The following is a 21,713-nucleotide window of genomic DNA, read 5'->3' on the forward strand; positions in this document are numbered from 1 at the left end:
AGAGGATAGAAAAAGTAAGGTACAAACAGAAGGTCAAACCAAATAATGCACAAAGAGTCAAGTACAGAGGTTCTGTCGCTCTCTGGCAACATGGCATTCAGGGTTCAGTACCATGTAGGGACTGGAGCATGGAGGGAAAAAGGAAATGGAAATCAATCAAGGATCCCATCTCACAATCCTGGGATTCACCTATTTAGAATGAGACAAGCCCATAGAAAATAAGAAAGGAGTTGCCACCATGAGCTACATTTTAGGTATGGTGGAAGATCACTGGAAGAAGAAATTCCTGTTCCCAGAGTTTTAAAATAAGGGCCTACTAATGAGATGTGATCTGATTAACTCCTTGGGCAGAGAGTAAAATGGCTAAATCAAGATAAACTGATTTCAAAAAATTAGTAAAACCTAAAACTGAAGAGGGTCTTGTCTTAATACCAAGGCTCTGTTGAAAAGTGTGACTGCTTAATCCCACAACACCAAAACAAACGAAAGGTCACTTGGGAGCAGTGAAAAGACTAACTTGCTAAACAGAAGGGCCACAGTAAGAAACAAAAGGGTTCCAAATTACCTGCCCCATGAAAAACAGGTTCCCTTAAATTAGAACAACAGATGAAAACAGACTTCTGTTAGAATAGTGGAGCAGCTAAATTTCTCCATAAGAAAACCTTTTTAATTTCCTTTTAGAAACTAGATGCATGTAAATTAAGTATTTATATTAGGAAATTACAACCACAGTCTACTCTCTGAGAATAAAAGGAGTCTTAATTCTACTGCTCATTAGCAGTAAAGAAAGAAAATGTAAAGAAAAAAAGTCTCTGAATGGTAAAGTTCAATGGGAACAAATCAAGTTATTTTAATTGTCCCATCTTTATTCAGATAGAGAGTAAATGGCTACTACAGGTCAACTAGGAAATCAGCCTAAAAGCAAAGAAACAAACCTAGGTTCCTGATACTCAGAGCAGGGCCCTCCTTCTATGCCACATCTCCTGCATATTCAACTGAGATGAAAAATATTCCATTGGAGATGAGAAAATATGATTTTCAGGATCACCCACTAAATGACAATGTACTCTACACAGTATCATTCTACACGGATATAAGGAGGACCCAATGCATCAACTAAACCAGTCCCTGTTTCCAAGCAGGTGAACCCCCAGCTGCCTGAAGCGTCTCTAGAGTTAGGGTAGCCACAGTTTCTACTAACATTCTGTGTTGAATAAGATGCTTGATGCTTTTCGTTTCATACTTTTTGTGTGTGTGACTAGCCAAAATCTCACAATACAATTCAAGTTACTATCTGCTGCTTTAAATTCTGATGTTGATGAAGAACAGCTGATTAGGGCCTTCACTGTAAGCTGTCACATGCTCAAAGACAAATGTGAGCCTTCCATTTTCTTCATTTCCATATTGAGTAATCCAAATGCTTTCTCCCAAAGCCTGATTTTTCATCCCTTTAACAATTTAGATTTCTTTCTTTAGACAGCTTCAGTTTCTCTGGTTCATTTTCCAGCTGGATAATTTCTTTAATTTACTGAGATCACTCTGAATCCTTGCCTATTATCCAAGAGGGATGCTAATAAAAATAATAATGCTAATATTTAACAGTTGTGAGATGACTACATACCATGTACGAAACTAAGCACTTTCCCTAAGTGGCAGGATTATTTGGGATGTTTGCTGCTGGAAGAGACTCAGAAGAATGAGTGATGTCTTTCCCTCCCCTATTCCAAGAAGACAGCCACACAATTCTATTTTGAGCTTGAGTCTCTCCCCTCCATGGGTATCATTACCTTTGGAGCTTCTGGGCTGAAAACAGAAGTTCTCAAGGTCCACAAGGCAACTCCTCAGCCAGGCTTTGGCTTGGAAATCTGGTGGAAAATGAGAGGGTGAGGGTTGCTGGGAGAGGGGCACATCCCCCAGACAGGCTGCAGATGTGCAATGGACCACACCTGTGAGGCATCTGTGGAAGGAGATGGGCACTAATATCCGAGGCCTTGAAGCAGAGGTGAGGATCTTGAAGCTGAGCCTGGGGTCAGCGGGGGGAGGACCTCTGTGGGGAGCATCTCTGAGCTGGCTGGAGCATCCACGCCCAACAGACACAGGAAGCGTTGGCCAGGGAGAAGAATCAGGATGGAGGGATAGCTACCACCAGAGAAAAAGGACCAGGCCGCTTCCATCTTTTCCAGGTAGTAGCTGAATCCCCTGGATTTTGTGTCAATCTAGGGAGGCGAGGCTCCTCCAAATATAACATATTGAATTCTTGATAGTCTTCTGAGTAGGTGCTCAATGCCAGATTTAGTTTGACTGAGGACAAATAAATTGATGTTTTGCTGCATAGGAGGGTAGTGGACCAGGTCCCTGCCCATCACACAGATGTTCTCTAATTTTATACTCACAGGAACCATTTTCGGCTCCAGCAGCAGCTCTCCACCTCATTTTACAGATGAGGCTTAGGGAGGTTAAGTAACTTGCCCAAGGCCATACACATGCTGCAAAGAATCCCAGCTCTGCCTGATTCCAGAACCCATGATCCTTATCATACTACAGATGATTTGGGCTACTCTGTAATTAAAAAAAAAAAAAGACAGATTTAACTTTGCAAATAATTATAAATTAACTACATCATCCAAACATGGAGAAAGAAACCAAAGTCAACTTAATTTTATATATTCTTTGATATAAAATTGTGCTGTGTCAGTTTTTTTTAATGACATAAAAATTCTAGCATAGATTTAACATGGACTAAAATTTTAAGTTAAAAAACTTAATTCTCAGCCTGGAGCTTTTCACTAAGTATCCAAGTGAAGAATGTGGTACCTTAGTTTAGTATTCACCAAGCAACTATGACATGCCAGAACTGTACTGGGCAGTCCTAATCTCTGAGGATAAAATTCAAATTCCTTGGCTTCACAAAGTCATCTGCTAGCATCATCTTCATCCCTTGCCTAAAAACATCATCTTCTCCAGCTATACTAAACTGCTTGCATGTGACACTTACACTGGCAACTCCATTACAGCACATACCCTCCAGAAGCTAAAAGTTTTTTGCATGACTATCACCTCCTAGCCTCTAGGTTTAATGAAAAGAGGGACTATATTTTAATTTCTATATCCCTAGTACCTAGCTCGGTGCCTAGCACGTAATATTCAAATACTATTCATAGAATGGATGAAAGAAAAACTGAATAAAATTGCAATTTTAAAAATACTTGGTCTGTTTCCCATATTTGCAAGACTAACCTCTGACCCTAATGTCTTTCCCCAAATGGTAGATTCATATTATGAGAATCTTTCAGCACCACTAATTAGACCCAGTAAATTCTGGCTGAGAGCAAGAGAAAGGGGATAAATAGAAGGCAGGAAAGCTGCCAGTTCAAAGTCTGCATTTCCAGGCAAAAACAAGTAAATGCATTTGCAAAACTGGGTGTATATCCCAAGGGATGCAAATTGGTCATAGGCTTTGGCAACAAGCCTATTTTGCTTTAAAGCACACCTCTTAGTACAAGGTTAGGAAAACCAGAGATTCCCATATATAAATAATTGATCAAAACTTGTAAGAGAATTTGACAAAAACATCCCCAAACTCTTAGAAACCAGTTAAGTAGACTATTAAATAACTACAAAAAGTAAATGATTACATTTAGCACAAGAGTCAGATTTAACTTTAAAAAACAAAAAAGAAAAGCAAGCCACTAATTTTAATTTCAGATCATTGTTGAAAACACAGAATTGAATATTATAAAAAGGAGGGAACAAGCAAAACTTTTAGTCCTGAGATTGCTAACTATTTCGTAGACACAGGAGGCATAAATATGTTGGAAGGGTAGATAGCATAGATAGCCAAGTACTATACTTAGACAGGAGTAGAAAGATACAGGGAGAGAGCCAATTAGGGAAGAAAAATGGCTTAAGATTAAACAGCCAGCCAAATGTATGAGGCTTGTCCAGGCTGAAAGTCATCCTTTGGTTACTGCAGCTGATGAGTTTATCATAGGGATAAATGGGGACATCTGAACTCACAATTCAGGACACAAGATGAAGCTACCACAGTCTGACACCAGCTCTAATGATCCAACAGCACAGCTGGCCAAGCTATCATTCAGTCTCTCTGCCTCTTGACAGTTTGGGGCAGTTTCTGCTTGTTTCTTCTCCCTTCTCCACTATGACTACTTTCTCTCTGCTTTAGGGCTTTGTTAATTCATGGTTTCTTTTGGGCCTCTGCTTTTCTAGCAACTCTTCCTGCTTACACTCTGTCCTGACTCAAACTTGCAGTAACAGAGATTCTGGCTGGGTCAGCAACTCACTGTCAAGGATGCAAAGCCTCTATGGGGCAAAGCTCTTGTGCCAGCTGGTTTCATGAATTCCTCAAGGCCTATAAAATGGCTGGCTGCTTGAGGGCCAGGCATCAATTACTGACCCATTCAGCTGTGGCTGAGAAAGAAAAGTGAAATAATCCAACCAAACTTGACCAACTTCCTGCTTTGTTCAGACGAGGGCTGAGGGTGTAGCAAGCCCTCACAGAGCCATCTAGTATACAGTGGTCCCATCCAATCTACAACTATTAAATGTCATACTCTAGATTCAAGCACCTCTCATTGAAATATAAATGGTTTATATCATAAAATTGGAAAAGGAAAGACTGAAGATGATGACGGGGGAAAACTGAGGAGATATTCTATAGGAGGACAAGGACAGAATCCTGAGCACTGATGGAGAGCTGGCCTCAGAGAGCAACATCGCTTTCACAGAACTGAAGAAGGGAGAAAGAATTCATGCGTGTTGGTTTTTATCTCTTTGGTAAAGTCAGAGGAATAAAACGCCGATAGTTACAGGATGAGACGGATTAGGAGCTTGAGGATAATAAAGGAGCTTTGGAAGAACCATTGTAGGGAACATACAAGTGGACAAAAGATTGATTAAAGAAAAAACATTGCCAAATATAGGACTCAGAAGTTCCAGTAATATCTTGATAAGCACTATTTGCAGAAAGTCAAGTCAGATGTTCTCCAGCAACTCAAAGTTGAGCAGTCATCTTAAGGTTAAGGGTTGAGACCACGTAAAAGACAAAAAGTCTCTAGGATGTTACCAGTGAGGGAATCTACCATATAAATGAGACAGAGATCTAATAATGAAAAGATATGAATGGAACATGCACCTGATAATTCAGCAAAGTCATTCATAATTGGATATAATATGTAGGCAAACAAAGGAATGAGAACACTTCCCTTCCACATTTTAGCATGCCTGCTTATGAAGAAAAGAAATTAAACGTCAACTCCTTGTAAAAGAATTCTTCAAGTATCATAATTTATATGAAGCATGATTCTTAGTTATATCTCATATTTGGCAGGGATGCTTATGATATCTTATGTAATATGAATGCTTTAGCTTGCAAATTTTTGTTAATTGTCCTAGGCCATTATTTATTTAGAAGGGGAAGAGAACCAATCTTTCTTCACACCCAATACATGTCAGTTCCAGTGCTAGGTGCTTTACATATGTTATCTTATTAATCTTCCTAATAGTCCTGTAAAATAGGTATAACTGTAAGTTACAGCTGAGAAAACCAAAGTTCACAGAGGTTAAGTAATTTGTCCAAAAATGTAAAACAAGTTTGACTCCTAAGCATGTGTTCTTTCCAAGAGGTTACACTGCAGAGAGCTGAATAGGGAGCTGTCAAATGAATTCTGACTTTCTCCTATTGCCAAAAGCTTAGTAGTTTATATATGACCTTACTACAAATATGGACTGATTTATAAATCTTTGTCCTCTCCAGAATATTTTTCTACGTTTAATTATTTTGATCCGTCAAGAGGTACAGAGGTGCTATTACAGAACACACCTTTGAAGGGAATAAAGGAGTGTGGGTTCTAGTTGTGGAACCTTAGGCAAGCTTTTTAACCTCTTTTGTGGCCTCAGTTTTTTTTTTTTTTTTTTTGCGGTATGCAGGCCTCTCACTGTTGTGGCCTCTCCCGTTGCGGAGCACAGGCTCTGGATGTGCAGGCTCAGCGGCCATGGCTCACAGGCCTAGCCGCTCCGCAGCATGTGGGATCCTCCCGGACTGGGGCACGAACCCGCGTCCCCTGCATCGGCAGGCAGACTCTCAACCACTGCGCCACCAGGGAAGCCCTGCCTCAGTTTTTTTACCTAGTAAAATGAGGACTTTGGACTAGGTGGTGTCTGGGTTGTATTTGACTCAAGTCGTCATTCATTCTTTCATTCATTCAGTAAACAGACTGAGATTAGGCACTATTTTATGTGCTGGGAAAACACTGGTGAATGTAGTTACATTCTCATGGAATTTACACTCTCTAAAATTCCTGATCTTAAGACAGTAATTCTCAAGGTGGTGAGGAATCATAGGTGGAACAAATTTTCAAAGTCACTTAGGGAATACTTTTTTGAAAGTATACCTATACCACATCCTAGATTCACAGCCTACTCCCCACAAAGTAAGCACCGTGGGGAGCCAGTGCTATTGATAAGCATTTGTGGTATCTTTCTTAAAGGCTTGGTAGAAAAAAGGTTGAGAATTAGTGTTCTAAGTGATACAGCAAATTAAAGAGATGCAAGTCATATTGCTCTGTTTGTAAGGGAGACTCATTAAGAGAGCCAATTCTAAGCTTAAAGTAAGTTGGAAAGTACACTTGAATTAATAGTCCCTGATTAATTTAAGTCCTATGAACACTTGTACCAATCACATAACAGAAATATTAGAATGCTTACCTATGTTATTATTGGCCATAATCTCTCGCGCCGAATTCACGTGCAAAACCACTTGATTAAAAACACCACTATCCTTCTGGCAATTAATTTTAATATCCCAGGCTACAGCCAGTTTTCTGTTTCTAAATACAAACAAACAAGCAAACAAACATTAATGATGTCATAGCATTTTGGTGATGAAAAGCCTGCGCACATATTCTTCTTTCATGTTCTGAGAATCAACAAAAACTGAAATGTTGGAAAGGTTTTTAAAATGTTTTCCCACTCCTCTCAAATCTAACAGTTATACCTAAAGTTTATGCTACAGTAAATATAAAATTACCATAGAAATGTGCATGACTTGAAAATTAGAAAAAAAAGAAAACACTTCTAGTTTAATACTGTCAGTCATAGAATGTTTTATTTTAAACTTGCTGTTCAAACTTTCAAATACGACATGTGTGGCAAAGAAACAACAGTTAACACACAACATCTGCCACAATTCTATCTTCGAACTGCCTTTTCTATATTATGTGATATGTTACAATTTCTTTCAATTTCTTACATTCATTGTATTCTTAAAGGCAGCAATGTCAATTTTTCTGCTTTGAAAACAGTTCCATTAATGTTCTGAAATTACTTAAAATGACAACTTTTTCCTTTCAGTATTCTACTGCTGCCCACATTAGTGACATAATTCAACATATTAATACATTGTTGAGAGGTACACTGTACTCAATAAATCAACTCCCAACTCTAAGTTAAAATGAACTTCAATCAAAAACAAGCATCTTCCTAAATCAGTTTACTCAGCTACTTTTCTCAAAAATATTTCCATTCTGAAATAAGTTTTTCTGTGAGATACAATAGTTTCATTTTTATTCCTAACAGAACTCATGCTGTACTTTTTTTTTCAAAATATATTCGATATATTCTGTGCAAAATGTTAAGTTCTGTATAGGTATGTACCTTATTTTGAAAAAGTTTATAAAATATAATTCCTAGAAATAACCTCAACATTAGACAATAGAGGAAGAAGAAACATATCAGAAAAAGCCTAATTTTTCACAGGAGAAAATAAGTATGTTCTTAAAGCTCCAGTAATACATTCCTTGAAAAAACTCAGAATGCACTTTGGTCATTATTAAACATATTAGAACACAGGCAAATAAAATAAAATACTTTTGTTGTTTTCTACAGAAAGAAAATATGGCTGAATTGAGGCTGATCAAAAGGAATGGTGAGAGCAAAGTGATATTACGATATGGCTCTGTTCTCTACACATTCCTGATCTTAAGATGATTTGGGGATTAGAACTGCACCAATCAAATAAATAATTTACAATTAATTATTTTAAATTCCCAAAAACATGGTAAAAAATGTGAGGATATTCAACATGATACACCTTGCACCAAGAAAATTCTAGACTGTCTCAAATAAATTCTTTGTTTTAGAAACTAGATACCCAGTTTTAAAAAAAAAAGTTTGCTAAAACATTTCATGTTTCACGTAACTCCTAAAATTTCTTGATTGTACAAACATAACAACTTAAAATCAAGGCCCAATGTAAGATACCATCATATTCGCCCTATTTACCTAACATGCCAACAGGATAAGTTCTCATTTGGAAACTTGGCAAATTATTTAGGGGGGAGGGGGTTAACTTTCTAGGTTAAAAGCATCTAAAATAGCCCTTATATAATTGGGGGTTGAGGGGGTAGATGTACCAGACTAAGTTTAGAAGGTAGAATTTGCAAGCTATAGCTACTTTTCCTGAAAATTCAGATACAGTTTTACAACTAACAATCAGAAGAATATTTAATTGGTTCTTAACCTTATTCTTAAGTTGTTCATTTGAGTGTGGTATGAATAGCATACACTATAGTGTACCATAGGGAGAAAATTATTTTACTTGAGTAAACATAATGTACTTTAGTAATATCAATAGGCACTTCACTTGTGAGATGAGCATATACCTCACTCAAAAGGATACCATATCATGCCCTAGTACACTATAACATATCCCATATAAAGATACGCATTAAAAGTAACAATTTTAAAAGTGCACATTTTGAGCATGCACAGTTGGAGCTGTGCAAACAGCCCAGTGTTTCAAATAAATACAATTATTACTAGTTAATTTTTATCAAAATATCTTACAGTATGGTAACCATTTACAATTATTGCTCTATTAAGAGTTTTATCATCAAAGAGCACTTGTTGACCTGTTGTGTAATACCATATATATTAATACTGAAGGGTGCTTAAACTGCAGCTTAATCAATTTAGATCCTGGCATTGTTCCGAAATAATTCAAAAGAAACCCTGACTGGATCTTGATTTACTGAAGAAAATGCTTTATGTGTTTAGCTGAGTCCAATGCTCGGTTATAAAGTTAAAGAAGTTTTCCTCAAGTAAGGCAAGTCACGGCATTGACGGAGAAACAGTGCTTAGCAATGGCTTCTCTTCTCACGATTTGTTATTTTGTCATTATTTACGAGCAATTACCAGGATCTCAAGTATCTGGATATCAGTTTTATCACCCTTTCAACAAGTAAGTACATCAAAGCTAAAAATATAAAGACTAAAATAAATGTAAAAAACAGTGAACAAGTGAAATAAATATAAGAATTGCACAGGACAGTCTGATGTAAACACTTCAATTTCCCAGCTGAGACTCCTGAAGCAAAGAGTCAGTGACTGCTTTCAGGCAGCTTAGTTGGTACTCTTATTCTGGAAAAGAGGCTACATCTTCTTTTCTCTGAATTGTCATGATTTAATCTTCCAAAGCTAGTGAAAAAATAATAGAAATAGTGACCATTAGAGCCAGTTTTGATACTACAACTTATTAAATTATATCACATAATACTGTTTTTATCTAAATTTCATTCATAAACAAGTGTAGGTTCTACTATTTTAAATTCTTTTATCCTTTTATTTTCAAGAAGAATTCACCTTAAACAAATAAAAACGTGGAAATCAGATTTCTCTTGCTTTTTTTTACTAGGAGGTGGCAATATACATATACTACTTGTTAATATGAATATACTACACCTTACTCACTAGCAGCTTTGCACATGTTGGAGGACGTATGCATTGCTATATAGATAAATAATATAACTTATGGCCAAAACCAGAAATAAGGCTCTTTTTTTTCTTTTTTATCACCTAAATTAGATTCAGATTATAGATGAGTAAAAATAAATACTTCAACTTATCCTATACAAGAGTCCCATTTGTAATGAATACTGTTCCAAATTAGGAGTTCCATCCGTATTATAAACCAAGAATATTTTATCATTCTTTGAAATTAAATGTGAAATTACTTAATTAATATTTAATATTATACAATAAAATCAAAATGACTCCCTTACTGTACATGTGAGATCTCAACAGTGCTGGGGTAAAATAAATGTCACAAAAATATAATAAGGCACTAAGAAATTTTAAAATACCTGCAGGCTCTTACCTTTAAATTAAATCCAAGTAAGTCACTGATAACACCAGAAACAGCTGACAGGATGACAACCTGGGTGATGTTATAAAGCAGTGGATTCATTGTAAGCCCGTATAATCTAAAGGGACTGTCCAATTCCTAGCAAAAGAGGAAAAAACCATGAGCCCAGATTCATTAAGAATTATCAGTTAAATTAATTCAGGACAATATGCAAAGAGAATTTTTAGAAACACTGTTTCAAAAAAGAAGTTACAAAATTATGATAGCTTTAGAAAGAATAAACTTGGTTGAACTTGAAATAAGTAAATATACTTTTAGGTTTTCTTAGGAGAAAATGACTTTCATTTAAAAGAACTCTGGGCTTCCCTGGTGGCGCAGTGGTTGGGGGTCTGCCTGCCGATGCAGGGGACGCGGGTTCGTGCCCCGGTCCGGGAGGATCCCGCGTGCCGAGGAGCGGCTGGGCCCGTGGGCCATGGCCGCTGGGCCTGCGCGTCTGGAGCCTGTGCTCCGTGGCGGGAGAGGCCACAGCAGTGAGAGGGCCGCGTACCGCAAAAAAAAAAAAAAAAAAAAAGAACTCTGTAACCTAAATTTGTAACTCCAATTTCTATCCCAAATGAATGACTAATAAAGTATCGATCTAGTAGGTACAAGGTTAAAGAATATTTTTTATTGTAAGAATAGAAACTGAAAGAGAACAATACCTTCTCGCAGAAGATTTAGAAATTTAGTTAGCCAAATTTTCAGCCAATATTAATACATATAGTAAAAACTCCCCCTTGAGACAATTTTCAAATACATGGATTCATTAATTAATTGACTGATTCAAACATTTAAAGTTCTATATGTGCCAGGCACTGTGCTAGACTCTGAGAAGTTAAGATTCAGTCCCCATGCTGAAGGACTTTGCAGTCTAATAGACATGCAAATAAATAATTCAACTACGAGAGTCCCACAAAAGAGATATGCATAAAAGGCAGAGGGCCATACAGGAAGGTGCTCCTGAAACTTAGTTCATGGGGGGAAAGCTGGTATTCCCTAAGACACATGAGAATATGGCACCTTTGAATTACTACAGGTTGTGCATGGGAAGACGTACCTTACGTACTACTTAGGTAAAGGTCATCCTTTGGGCAAACTGTGCCTAAAGACTGGCAGTAAAGGAATTTAATTGGGGGAGTAGTATATCAGATGTGCGTGTGAGAAATACGGATTAGAGAGCAACGAGACCAGAAGGAGGAACGCCCTAAGAGCTCGGTGTACTGAAAGCTCAAGTGAGATATGATGAGGGTCTGACTTAGAGCAGTACTGAGAGGGAAGAGGGGACGAACTGGAAGATTTTGAGAGGTTGAGCCAATGGGCCCGAGAATTTCTTGGCTGTGAAAAGTGAGAGAGAAGGCGCAACCTATATATTAAGTCCCAGGTTCTGACTAGAAGACTGTTGTGCTTTGTATTTTAGTTACTTTTATATTTCTTTCTACTTTGCAATTGAAGCTACTCACAAGTGTCATCTTTATAGCCTTCTCCCATCTAGCATAGTGCCTACACTATCAAGATATTCAATATTTACTTATCAAAAAACCCACCCACCTCTTCTGAACTCTTTCAATGCCTTATACTGTGATGTGCAATCTATACCCTCTTAATGCATTTTAAGACTGAAGAACTGACTGAAGAATTAACCATAGCGTTGAGACACAACTAATTTCATACCATTCTATGAACACTTAAAAACAACTTTAAGAATTACATTCAATTTGTTACAGAAACTGAGATTTAAAAAAATATTTTCCTTTTAAGAAGAAAAAGCATTACTAACATTGCAAAGCAGTGATAAAGATACTTTATTAAATTACCTCCAAAGTTATTATTATGAGATCAGATATACTGAAATTATATTCTTTTTGATTGTTACCAAAATGCTTTGAAAATTTAAATATTTATTGGTGATACCTATTTATTATAATGATTATGTATAACTACTTTTTAAACCAACTCAGGCAAAGCAAGCAGAAGACGGCTCTGAGAAATACAAAATGAAAAAAATTTGCAAATTAACATCAAATCTTCTTTTTCAAAATCTATTTTAAGTTCTAGGATGCAAAACATTTCCAAAGATGCCAACCTCTACAATACTCTAAACATTATTAAAAGTCTTAAAATTTCAAAAGTGAATAAAATTTCAAAATGCACTGATCTGGATTACTTGGATTAATTTTTCAATGAGAAATAAAATGTATATTGCATGAATGTGCTCAAAAATAATTTGGAAAACAATTTTGATAACCATGAAAACCAAACACCAAGTAGGATCTACAAACAAAAAACTAAGATATAATGTTAGAGCAGCATTTTCTACATCATGTCCATTTTCAATTTCGTTTTTACCTTTAGCAGTTTAGTAGCCAGTTTTAAAACATTATTCACTAGTGTCAGTTCCTCCTTTTTGTTAGGTTTCTTCTCCATTTTCAAGTAGAGGTTTATCTTTTATTAAAAAGAATAAATAATTAAATATACTTAAAATTATAACAAATACTTTGTTTTTAAAAGGTATTTAGAGATATCTGCTAAAATAGTAGTAGTAGTTCTCTGGCTATTATTGAGATTATAGGTGATATTAATATTCTTCTTCAGACTTAACCGTATATTCTAAATTTCCTACAGTGAACATATTATTTTATAATAAGAAAATAATAACTGTTATTTAAACTTTTCAAATGTAACTAAAAGCTGAAAGAAGGAAAACTGGATGTCATTATTTAAAATGCAAAACACCTTAGTCACAGGGTCAAATCAACCCTGAGAATAAATAATAACTGGAGTAAGTAAATCAATTGGTTTGTCTGCTACTTTCCCCTTTCCCTCTAATTGACTTGGTCTGACATGGCTACCAATTTTTAAAAATCAAACTATCCCTGACAAAATTACTCAACAAGTTCACTAGAAATAAGTTTGTTTAAATAATTCCTATGAAATGATAAGGAAAACGTTTAAACAAATTCATTCAAAATAAAGTTAAGCATCAAAATTACTATCCTTTATACTTTCTATTGAATGAAAGTTTATGCTTATTCAAATACAGCTCTGCTACACTGCAAAGCAAACATACCCCACTAATGGTTTAAAATCCATCATTTCTACAAATGCTACTTCCTTCTTATCAAATGAATATGCGACATAAAAACAGTAGATTAGACTTGAAGTCTGCATCAAGGCAGAAACACTGAAGAAAGGCTTGTGCCCTATCAAATTTCAAGTTTTGCTCTATAACACAAATGGTCTTAATCTAATAACATAGGTTCCTGAAAATTTTAAAGTAAATACGGGACTTCCCTGGTGGTGCAGTGGATAAGAATCCGCCTGCTAATGCTGGGGACATTGGTTCGATCCCTGGTCCGGGAAGATCCCACATGCCGCGGAGCAACTAAGCCTGTGTGCCACGACTGCTGAGGCTGTGCTCTAGAGCCCGCGAGCCACAACCACTGAGCCCACATGCCACAGCTACTGAAGCCCGTGCGCCTAGAGCCTGTGTTCCGCAACAAGAGAAGCCACCGCAATGAGAAGCCCGCGCACCACAACAAAGAGTAGCCCCCGCTCACTGCAACTAGAGAAAGCCCGCGTGCAGCAACGAAGACTCAATGCAGCCAAAAATAAATAATTAATTATAAAAAACTGAAGTAAATGTAAACATTTTAGTTTAATATGTAGACTATAGACATTAATTTAAAACATAATAAACATGCATTCTCACCTGTTCAGTAAGTAATATTGAGGTATTGCTATATTTTTTACTTGTTTCTGATCCAAGGGTAACAAATCTTAGGAGAAAAAGTGTTAACGAGATGCACCAGATTACCAGTTCCCAATTGTAGTGACAATCAAGGAAGATCTCATGTACATGAAGCAACTGAAAGTGTATGAAAAAGGCAATATGAAGAAACAATATGATTCAAACAATTTCTTTTTAAAAGAAAATAACATTTTACTTCATACAGATAGATCATGGATATACAATTACATTTTTAAAACATTCCACATTTATTAGGAAATATTTCAAGCACATAAAAGGTATAATGTAATCAAAACCCATCTAGTTACTTCTGTCAAATCTTAATATTTTGCAATATTCTTTCAGATTTTTGAAAAATAGAAGATTAAAGATTCAGTTGAAGCCCCTTTAAACTTTTCCTTTCATCATTCCCCTTCTTCCCCACCCCTCTGTAAGGGTAATGAATTTTGCATTTACCTTTTCCATGCAGTTTTTATAGTTTAGCTACATATTTATCCTTAAACTATGTTATTTTATATATATTTTAGAATTTATATAAATGCTATCACATTGCCCATATCATTCTTCAATTTGCTTTTTATTCTACTGGATTTTTGTTTTCAAAGATTATCCATTTTTCCATGATACATTAAGCTCAAATTCATTCATTCTAACTCCTACAAAGGTACTACAGTAAAACAATCAACCACAGTGGATTGGCCTACTCTACCAATTAACATTTATTGTGTTGTCAATTTCTTTATTATAAACAATACTGCAATAAATATTCTCTTATGCATCTCGTCTCCTTGTGCACATATATAAGACTTTCTCGAGGAGTTAATAGCTAGGAGTAAAACTGCTGAGTCCTTGGTTATTCACACATTCAACTTTAGTAGATACTACAAACTTGTCTCTGAAAACAGCTGTGCCAATTTATACTCTCAGCAGTGTATCAGTCTTCCCTTTGCCCTCATATTTGTCCACACTTGGTATTATTCAACTTCTTAGCACCAATCTGCCAATCTGATGAGTATAAACTGTTCTCTTACTGTTTTAATTTTACTTTTCCTGATTACTTAGGGAGAATGAATGTTTCATATGCTTATTAGTTACTATGCTTCCTCTCCTGTAAGTTATCTTTTTATATTCTGTATCTAATGTTTTTCTATTACGTTGTCTGTTTTTTTAATTGATTTGTAGACGTTATATATTCTGAATAACAAAGCTATTTAAATCATGTTATTTTGTCAGTATCTCTTCCCAGACTCTCTTTTGTTGTTTATGGTGCCTTTTGTAGTACTTACAATTTTTAGGGAAGGGCAGGACAGAAGAATATATGAGAGACTGCAGGTATCAGGCAAAAGTCTAAAGTATTTACTGTCTGGTCCTTTACAGAGGAAGTTTGCTGATATTTGGCTTATAGGAACAAAATTGATTCTTTTATGTTGATGTTATATCCATTTTTGTTCATCTTGACCTTCTAAAAAATGTATATTTTTAATAATTTGTCCTTAAAGTTACCTGAATATTCTACACAATCATATAGTCTACAATGCTTTCTTTTCCAATCTTTATACAATTTCTTTTTCCTATCTTCACTGGTTAGTACCCTCCATTAAAATGCTGTCTAGAAGTTATAGACAGGGTACCCGTCTCATTCCTGATTTTAAAGTAAATATCTCCAAGATAATAAATATCATATGTATAATGCTTGCTCCAGTTTTTGAAAGATATCCTTTTATCTAACTAAGAACAGTACTTTCCAGTCATTGTATGAATCTCCACTGAAATTTGCCAATTTGTTTTCTGTAAATATGTAGATGATCAGATGATTTCTCCTTCTTTAATCAATTAAAGGAGTTCAAACTAGATAAATGGCTTTTCTAAAGTTGAAAATCTTTGCATCCCAGGGATAGACTGTCTTGGTCATGGCATATTTAGTTATTAAATTGCTAGCTTCATCTTCCTAGTATCTCTGAATCTAAGTTAGCTCACTGCTTCCTATTTTCATACTATCTGTCTGGTATTGGTAACAAGGTTATACTAAGTATATAAAATGAGTTGGGGGAATATTCCCTCTTCTCTCTAGATCTTTTGTGTAGGATTAGGATTACTTGTTTATTCGAACATTTGGCAAAATTCATCTGTAAAAACGACATGGGTCTAGATGATTTTTGTTGCTAGCAGATTTTCAAACTACTGAATCAGTACTGCTTTATGGTTATAGGTCTTCTCAGCTTTTCAGTTACTTTCTGAGTCAGTTTTACTTAATAAATCACACATTTCTACAAAATAGTCCACTTAAGCTTTTAACTTCAATGACAAAAGTAATTTATACTAGTACTCTGAAAAAAAATTCTCAACTGTTTCAGCTTAATACTGTGATTTTTCTTTTTTAAAATGTGTTATTTGTTGGGGGCTTCCCTGGTGGCGCAGTGGTTGAGAGTCCGCCTGCCAATGCAGGGGACACAGGTTCATGCCCTGGTCCGGGATGATCCCACATGCCGCAGAGCGGCTGGGCCCGTGGGCCATGGCCCCTGAGCCTGCACGTCCGGAGCCTGTGCTCCGCAACAGGAGAGGCCACAACAGTGAGGCCCACGTATCGCAAAAAAAAAAAAAAAAAAAAAAAAAAGTGTTATTTGTAAGTATGTTTTGAAATTTTCAAACGTATGGTTTTCTTGTTGCTGTCGTTGTTTTCTACTTTAACTGCATACAGCTAGTGGTCTGTATGTCATCAGTTGAGAATCACTTTGTCACCTAGTACATGAAAAAGTTTTACAAACTGTTCTGTGCCTGAAAAGAATATGTATTGTCCAATTACAGAACAAAATTTTTAACTATCTTGTTTAGATACATGTCTCTATTGTATTTTCATCTGCTTAATCTATCAATTATGAAAGAAACGCATTAAATCTTCCCAATGTGGTATTCTGTCAATTTCTCACTACAGTGCTATTGATTTTGACTGTATATAGGTATGTTTGAAGTTATGGAATCACATGCATACAAATTTGGAATTATTAGATCTTCCTGATGAATAATTCTCTAAATTTTTGTCAGGTTTCTCTTTATTCCCAATTACGCTTCTTAGGTTACAGTCTCCTTCATCTGATATTAATGTAAGTTCACCAGCTTTCTCTTGGCTAGTATTTATCTGCAATATATTTTTCTTTTTACATTCAAAACTTTTCAATGTTACTACATTTCATGTGTCTTTTGTTGATAGCAATCGATAGATTTTATGTTCATTAGAGACAGAACTACTACAGCATGTACTTCAGGAACATGGAAATTAAACCTTGAAGAAAAGACTGAAATGCAATAAGCAATTGTGAGTAAAGAAATCAGTCTTTTTCCTTTTGGATGCTTTTAGATTTTTCTCTGTTTTTGGTGTTCTGCAGTTTTTCTATAATGTGTCTAAGTGTCGATTTATTTTTATTGTGGCTTCTTGTTCTTGTTGTGCCTCCTAAACCTGAAAATTAATGTCTTCCATCAATTCAGAAAAACTCTTAGCCATTACCTCTCCAAATATTGCTCTCCCTCTTCTTTCCATCGGAAATTCCTATTAGATATATGTTGGATCTTCCAACTGTCTCAATCTCCTTTTCATATTTCCATCTCTTCATCTCTGTTCTATATTCTGGGTAATTTCTTCCATCTCCCAGTTCACTCTCTTTAGCTGTCTTAAATCTGCTATTTATTCCGTTTGTTGTGTTTTAATAATAATGTCAGTAACTGTATTTTTTTACCTCTATGAAGCAATGTTGGTTCTTTTTCAAATCTGTTTTTTCTTAGTGTTATATACATCGTCAATCATTTTAAACAACCTTATAGTTTATCTGACCAGATCTGAAGTAGCTGGAGATGTACTCCTGCTGTGTGTTAATCTGTTGACTCACTCATGTTGGATTGTTTTTTCATGTGTTCTGAAACCTGAAGGGGCTTTATCTGTGGAAATCCTGTGAGGCCTAGGGCTGCTGTCACATCTCCAAGAACAGTCTTGGTTTTGTTTCTTCCAGGTATCCAGGAGTCTAGGACTACTTTTTATATTAACTTCTTGACACAGGGGTTACAGGACAAGATCTGTAATGTACATTTGAACCCTGAAGCTGTGTGAAAGGCAGACCTACAGTTATATATTCTTAGGAGAGACTTTCCCTGCCTCCTTGCCAAAATCTAGGCAGAATCAGACAAGCTTCCTTATTATCCTTCTGTGCTGTTAGGCACACTGTTTTTCTTATTCCACATTTTCACTCAGACTATGGCCCTTTGAGGATTCTGGCCTTATAGTGTATGTATAAGGAGGTATGGCAGGTCAAGGCCTCATCTTCTTGTCCTCATATGGGCATAAAGTCTCAAATCTCTCAGATACTAACACTGACAATGTACCTCACCATAACATTAACACATATAATTAATTGCTGTTTTTCATTTTTATCTTCATTTTTGGCCCCTTACTGTCCTATAAACTCAGACATATATGTAATATGTATATAAAAAAGCTCACTTATGTATATTAAAAGGCTGTGTTTTTTCCCAGAATTGTATGATGTTCTAAAGCAGAACAATTTTCAGGTAATCTAGTATATGTCTTATTACTGGAAATGGAAGTTTAAATTTCATAGCATAGAATATATCCTGAGATATTTTTGTGCTTCCTGACTAATCTTGGGCAATGAGAATTCTTTTTCAGAGCATGAGGCAGTCAACTCACAGTGACAATTCAGATAGAAAATAAAAGAATTAATATTAAATGTGAAGAAAGCAGAGATTCATGGAAAATAGTCTGAAAATTTTCCTAACTCTAACTTATAAGTTTGTTTTGGGAAATAAAGATAACCAGGTGAATTGTAGACAAAAACTAATTATTATATGTTCAATCAATAGACCCCTGAGAATAAGCTAGCTGCTGTTCATGACACAGATGAGTAACATGCATTTATTTATTCTACAGAAAAAAAACTGTAAAAAGTCAATGTCAAATTACTTATTACTTTGATTGCTTATTATTAGAAAGTTGAATATTTATAGATCTGATTATCTAATTTCTACAGAACAAGTTAACTCACCTGGGCACAACAGATAAATACAACTGAGATAGTTAACAAGAAAGCAGATGAAACTATGACATCAACTGATCGCTGAGGACCTCGACGCTGGGGAAAAAAGGGAAAACACTTTTAAATATATTTACTAATTAGCAGCTAATTCCATGCTTTCAATTTAGGTATTGATCCATCACTGCACGTTGATCATAGCTTACAGCACTGAGAATATACCTAATTTGTGAGATGAATTCTAATTATAAAGTGTTACTATTTCCTGAGGATTTGCAACACAGTGAAAATGGTGAATATACAGCCTAGAATTCTTAGGTTAACTTCCAAATATTGCATTTTGTCAAACACTAATCATTTATTCAACATGTTTTTTTGAGCATCTGCTCAGAATGAGGCACAGTGCTAGGAGCTGGGAACACAGCAGAGAACAAAACAGACATGGACTCTATCATCACAGGAACTTGTTGGGAGTCAGACATCAAGCTTATAGTCATAGATGTATATATAAATTGTGAGGAGTGCTACGAAGGAAAGGTATAAAATGCTTTGAGAAAACTGGTAGGGAGTTTGGTGTAAATATCACTTCCTTAGGGAGATCTTCCCAGGCCCATACTCCTAACTCCCAAAAAGATTATGTAGGCCTGGGAAGATCTCTCCAAGGAAGTGATATTTACACCAAACTAAGGTGCAGGAGCATGATGGCACATGGCAGTGTTGTTGGTAGAAGGAAGGGCATGTGCAAGAGTATAAAACAGAAAAGATCATAGTGCATTCAAAGAACTGAAGCAGTGTAGTATGGCTGGAACGCAGGGAAGAAAGTGTTTCAAAACGAGACAAGAGGGACAGACAGGCTATCCACAGGAGCTAGGTCATCAAGGGCATTGTTAAGATCTTGTTGTTCATCCTAAGATCAATGGAGAACCTTCAGAAAGCTTTAAGAATATGTTCAAATATACATTTTTAAGACATCTCTGGTAGCAAACTGAAGAAAATATTAGAAGGAGAAAATAGGAATGCTGTGAGGCCAGTTAAAAGGCAGCTGCAGTAGTCCAATGCAGAAGATGATGGGTGGCTGCAATTAGGGTGGTGGAAATGGGAAAAAAAAAAAAGAAGCAGTAAATGGATTCAAGATATATTTTGGGGCTTCCCTGGTGGCGCAGTGGTTGAGAGTCCACCTGCCGATGCAGGGGACACGGGTTCGTGCCCCGGTCCGGGAGGATTCCGCATGCCGCGGAGCGGCTGGGCCCGTGAGCCATGGCCGCTGAGCCTGCGCGTCCGGAGCCTGTTCTCCGCAGCAGGAGAGGCCACAGCAGTGAGAGGCCCGCATACCGCAAAAAAAAAGATATACTTTGGAAGCAGAAAGGGTGGGAAATGGTGATAAACTGAATGTTGGAAATGCAAGAGAGGAAGTCAGCACTGTGGATAATTCCTAGGTCTGGAGTTACATATTTCCCTCACTGAAGTGTAAGCTCCTAAGGGTAGGGATTTTTATCTCATCAATAGTGAATGGAACATGGTTAACGTTAAATAAATGTTTATTGAATAAAATAATCAATGCATAAAAGAATACAATACCTACTTAGGGTTGATAATGAGGGGAAATTTTAGGTGGCTTCTCACTAAGACAGGGAACAAAGATCATATCTATCCTTCCAGAAGTGTCACAGTGAGGAAAAAATAATCTACACCAATCTGTAGCATCTCCCAGTGGAGACTAACTTAGCTGAATTTAACAAGTTAAATAAATAAACAGAATAATGAATTTTTTAAATAGAAGTGTAGACAGTGCATATTTTTTCTACTTCTTTCCTTGTTACTTCAAACTGAAAAGCATTAAAGACTTAAGTATGTCAGAGGATAGTTGGCCTTTAGGTCAATTTTATTAAGACATGATTACTCCATACATAATGAAATTCACTGGTAATGCAACAAATAATCCTCAGAAGAAGTATTGTCCTAAAACTAATTCAGATGTTTCCCATTTCCCTCCTGAGTTTTTATATCTTAATTCCATAATTAGGAAAGTTATTTTAAAAGATTAAGGAAAAAGAATGGCATGAAAAGGATGGCTTAGAATTGCAAGCTAAAACTTCCAAATAGTAATAGGCCACTTCAACGACTCACTGACAGATTTTTTTTTTTATTCTTTTTTTTAAGCAGTGGGCTCCCTCTGCTGGCTTGTGATAATCATTCTAGGTAGAAACAAAATCTTTAATCTAGCTTTTGAATGAGTAGAAGTTGGTAAGATTTATGAACAAAGATAAATTTAGGACAATCTGATCTTGAATCATCTACCTAAAATGCATTTAAGCCTTTCAGACTTCAGATGTTTTACTGTAAAGAACCAGTTTAACATTTATTTTGAATTTCTGCATATGGATCAAAATGAACACTAAGTGGGGCCATATAGCACCATATGATTACAAATCTGACTATAAATCTAGACATACATACATAATGACAAAGAAACTGGAACTATGAGAGGGAGCCAGCACGTTAAGAGTACTTTTATCACTACCATTCTACCTTAAGATAGGACCGGAGAGAGAGCCACATTTTTATATTCTGTACTTTCTTCAATCGGAAATGGGGAACCTCAGATTTTCGAGCCCTCCTTGCCGATGTTAAATGTCCAAAGAGTTTTGCAAAAAGTAATCGCTAAAAAAGATTAAAATAAAAGTTAATTTTCAAGTAGATTACCATATAAAAACAAAAATCAACAAAA

At 36.0% G+C, this 21,713-nt stretch overlaps 1 protein-coding gene across 2 annotated transcripts in view; it reads right to left on the reverse strand.

Annotated features, from left to right (window-relative positions):
• Positions 1-7,111: 7,111 nt before the first annotated feature.
• PHTF2 (putative homeodomain transcription factor 2) overlaps positions 7,112-21,713 on the reverse strand; it is a 112,902-nt gene continuing 98,300 nt past the window's right edge. For both annotated transcript variants that reach the window (XM_082661933.1, XM_082661932.1), the window contains 6 exons: positions 21,515-21,646; positions 18,998-19,084; positions 13,908-14,063; positions 12,545-12,640; positions 10,172-10,297; positions 7,112-9,492 (listed from right to left, as the gene is read on the reverse strand). In XM_082661933.1, the coding sequence (XP_082518059.1) occupies positions 9,472-9,492; positions 10,172-10,297; positions 12,545-12,640; positions 13,908-14,063; positions 18,998-19,084; positions 21,515-21,646 (618 nt within the window). In that variant the 3' untranslated portion in view covers positions 7,112-9,471. The remainder of the gene's footprint in view (positions 9,493-10,171; positions 10,298-12,544; positions 12,641-13,907; positions 14,064-18,997; positions 19,085-21,514; positions 21,647-21,713) is intronic.

Source organism: Grampus griseus (genome assembly GCF_964374135.1).
Source record: "Grampus griseus genome assembly, chromosome: 9".
Taxonomy (NCBI): Eukaryota; Metazoa; Chordata; class Mammalia; order Artiodactyla; family Delphinidae; genus Grampus; species Grampus griseus.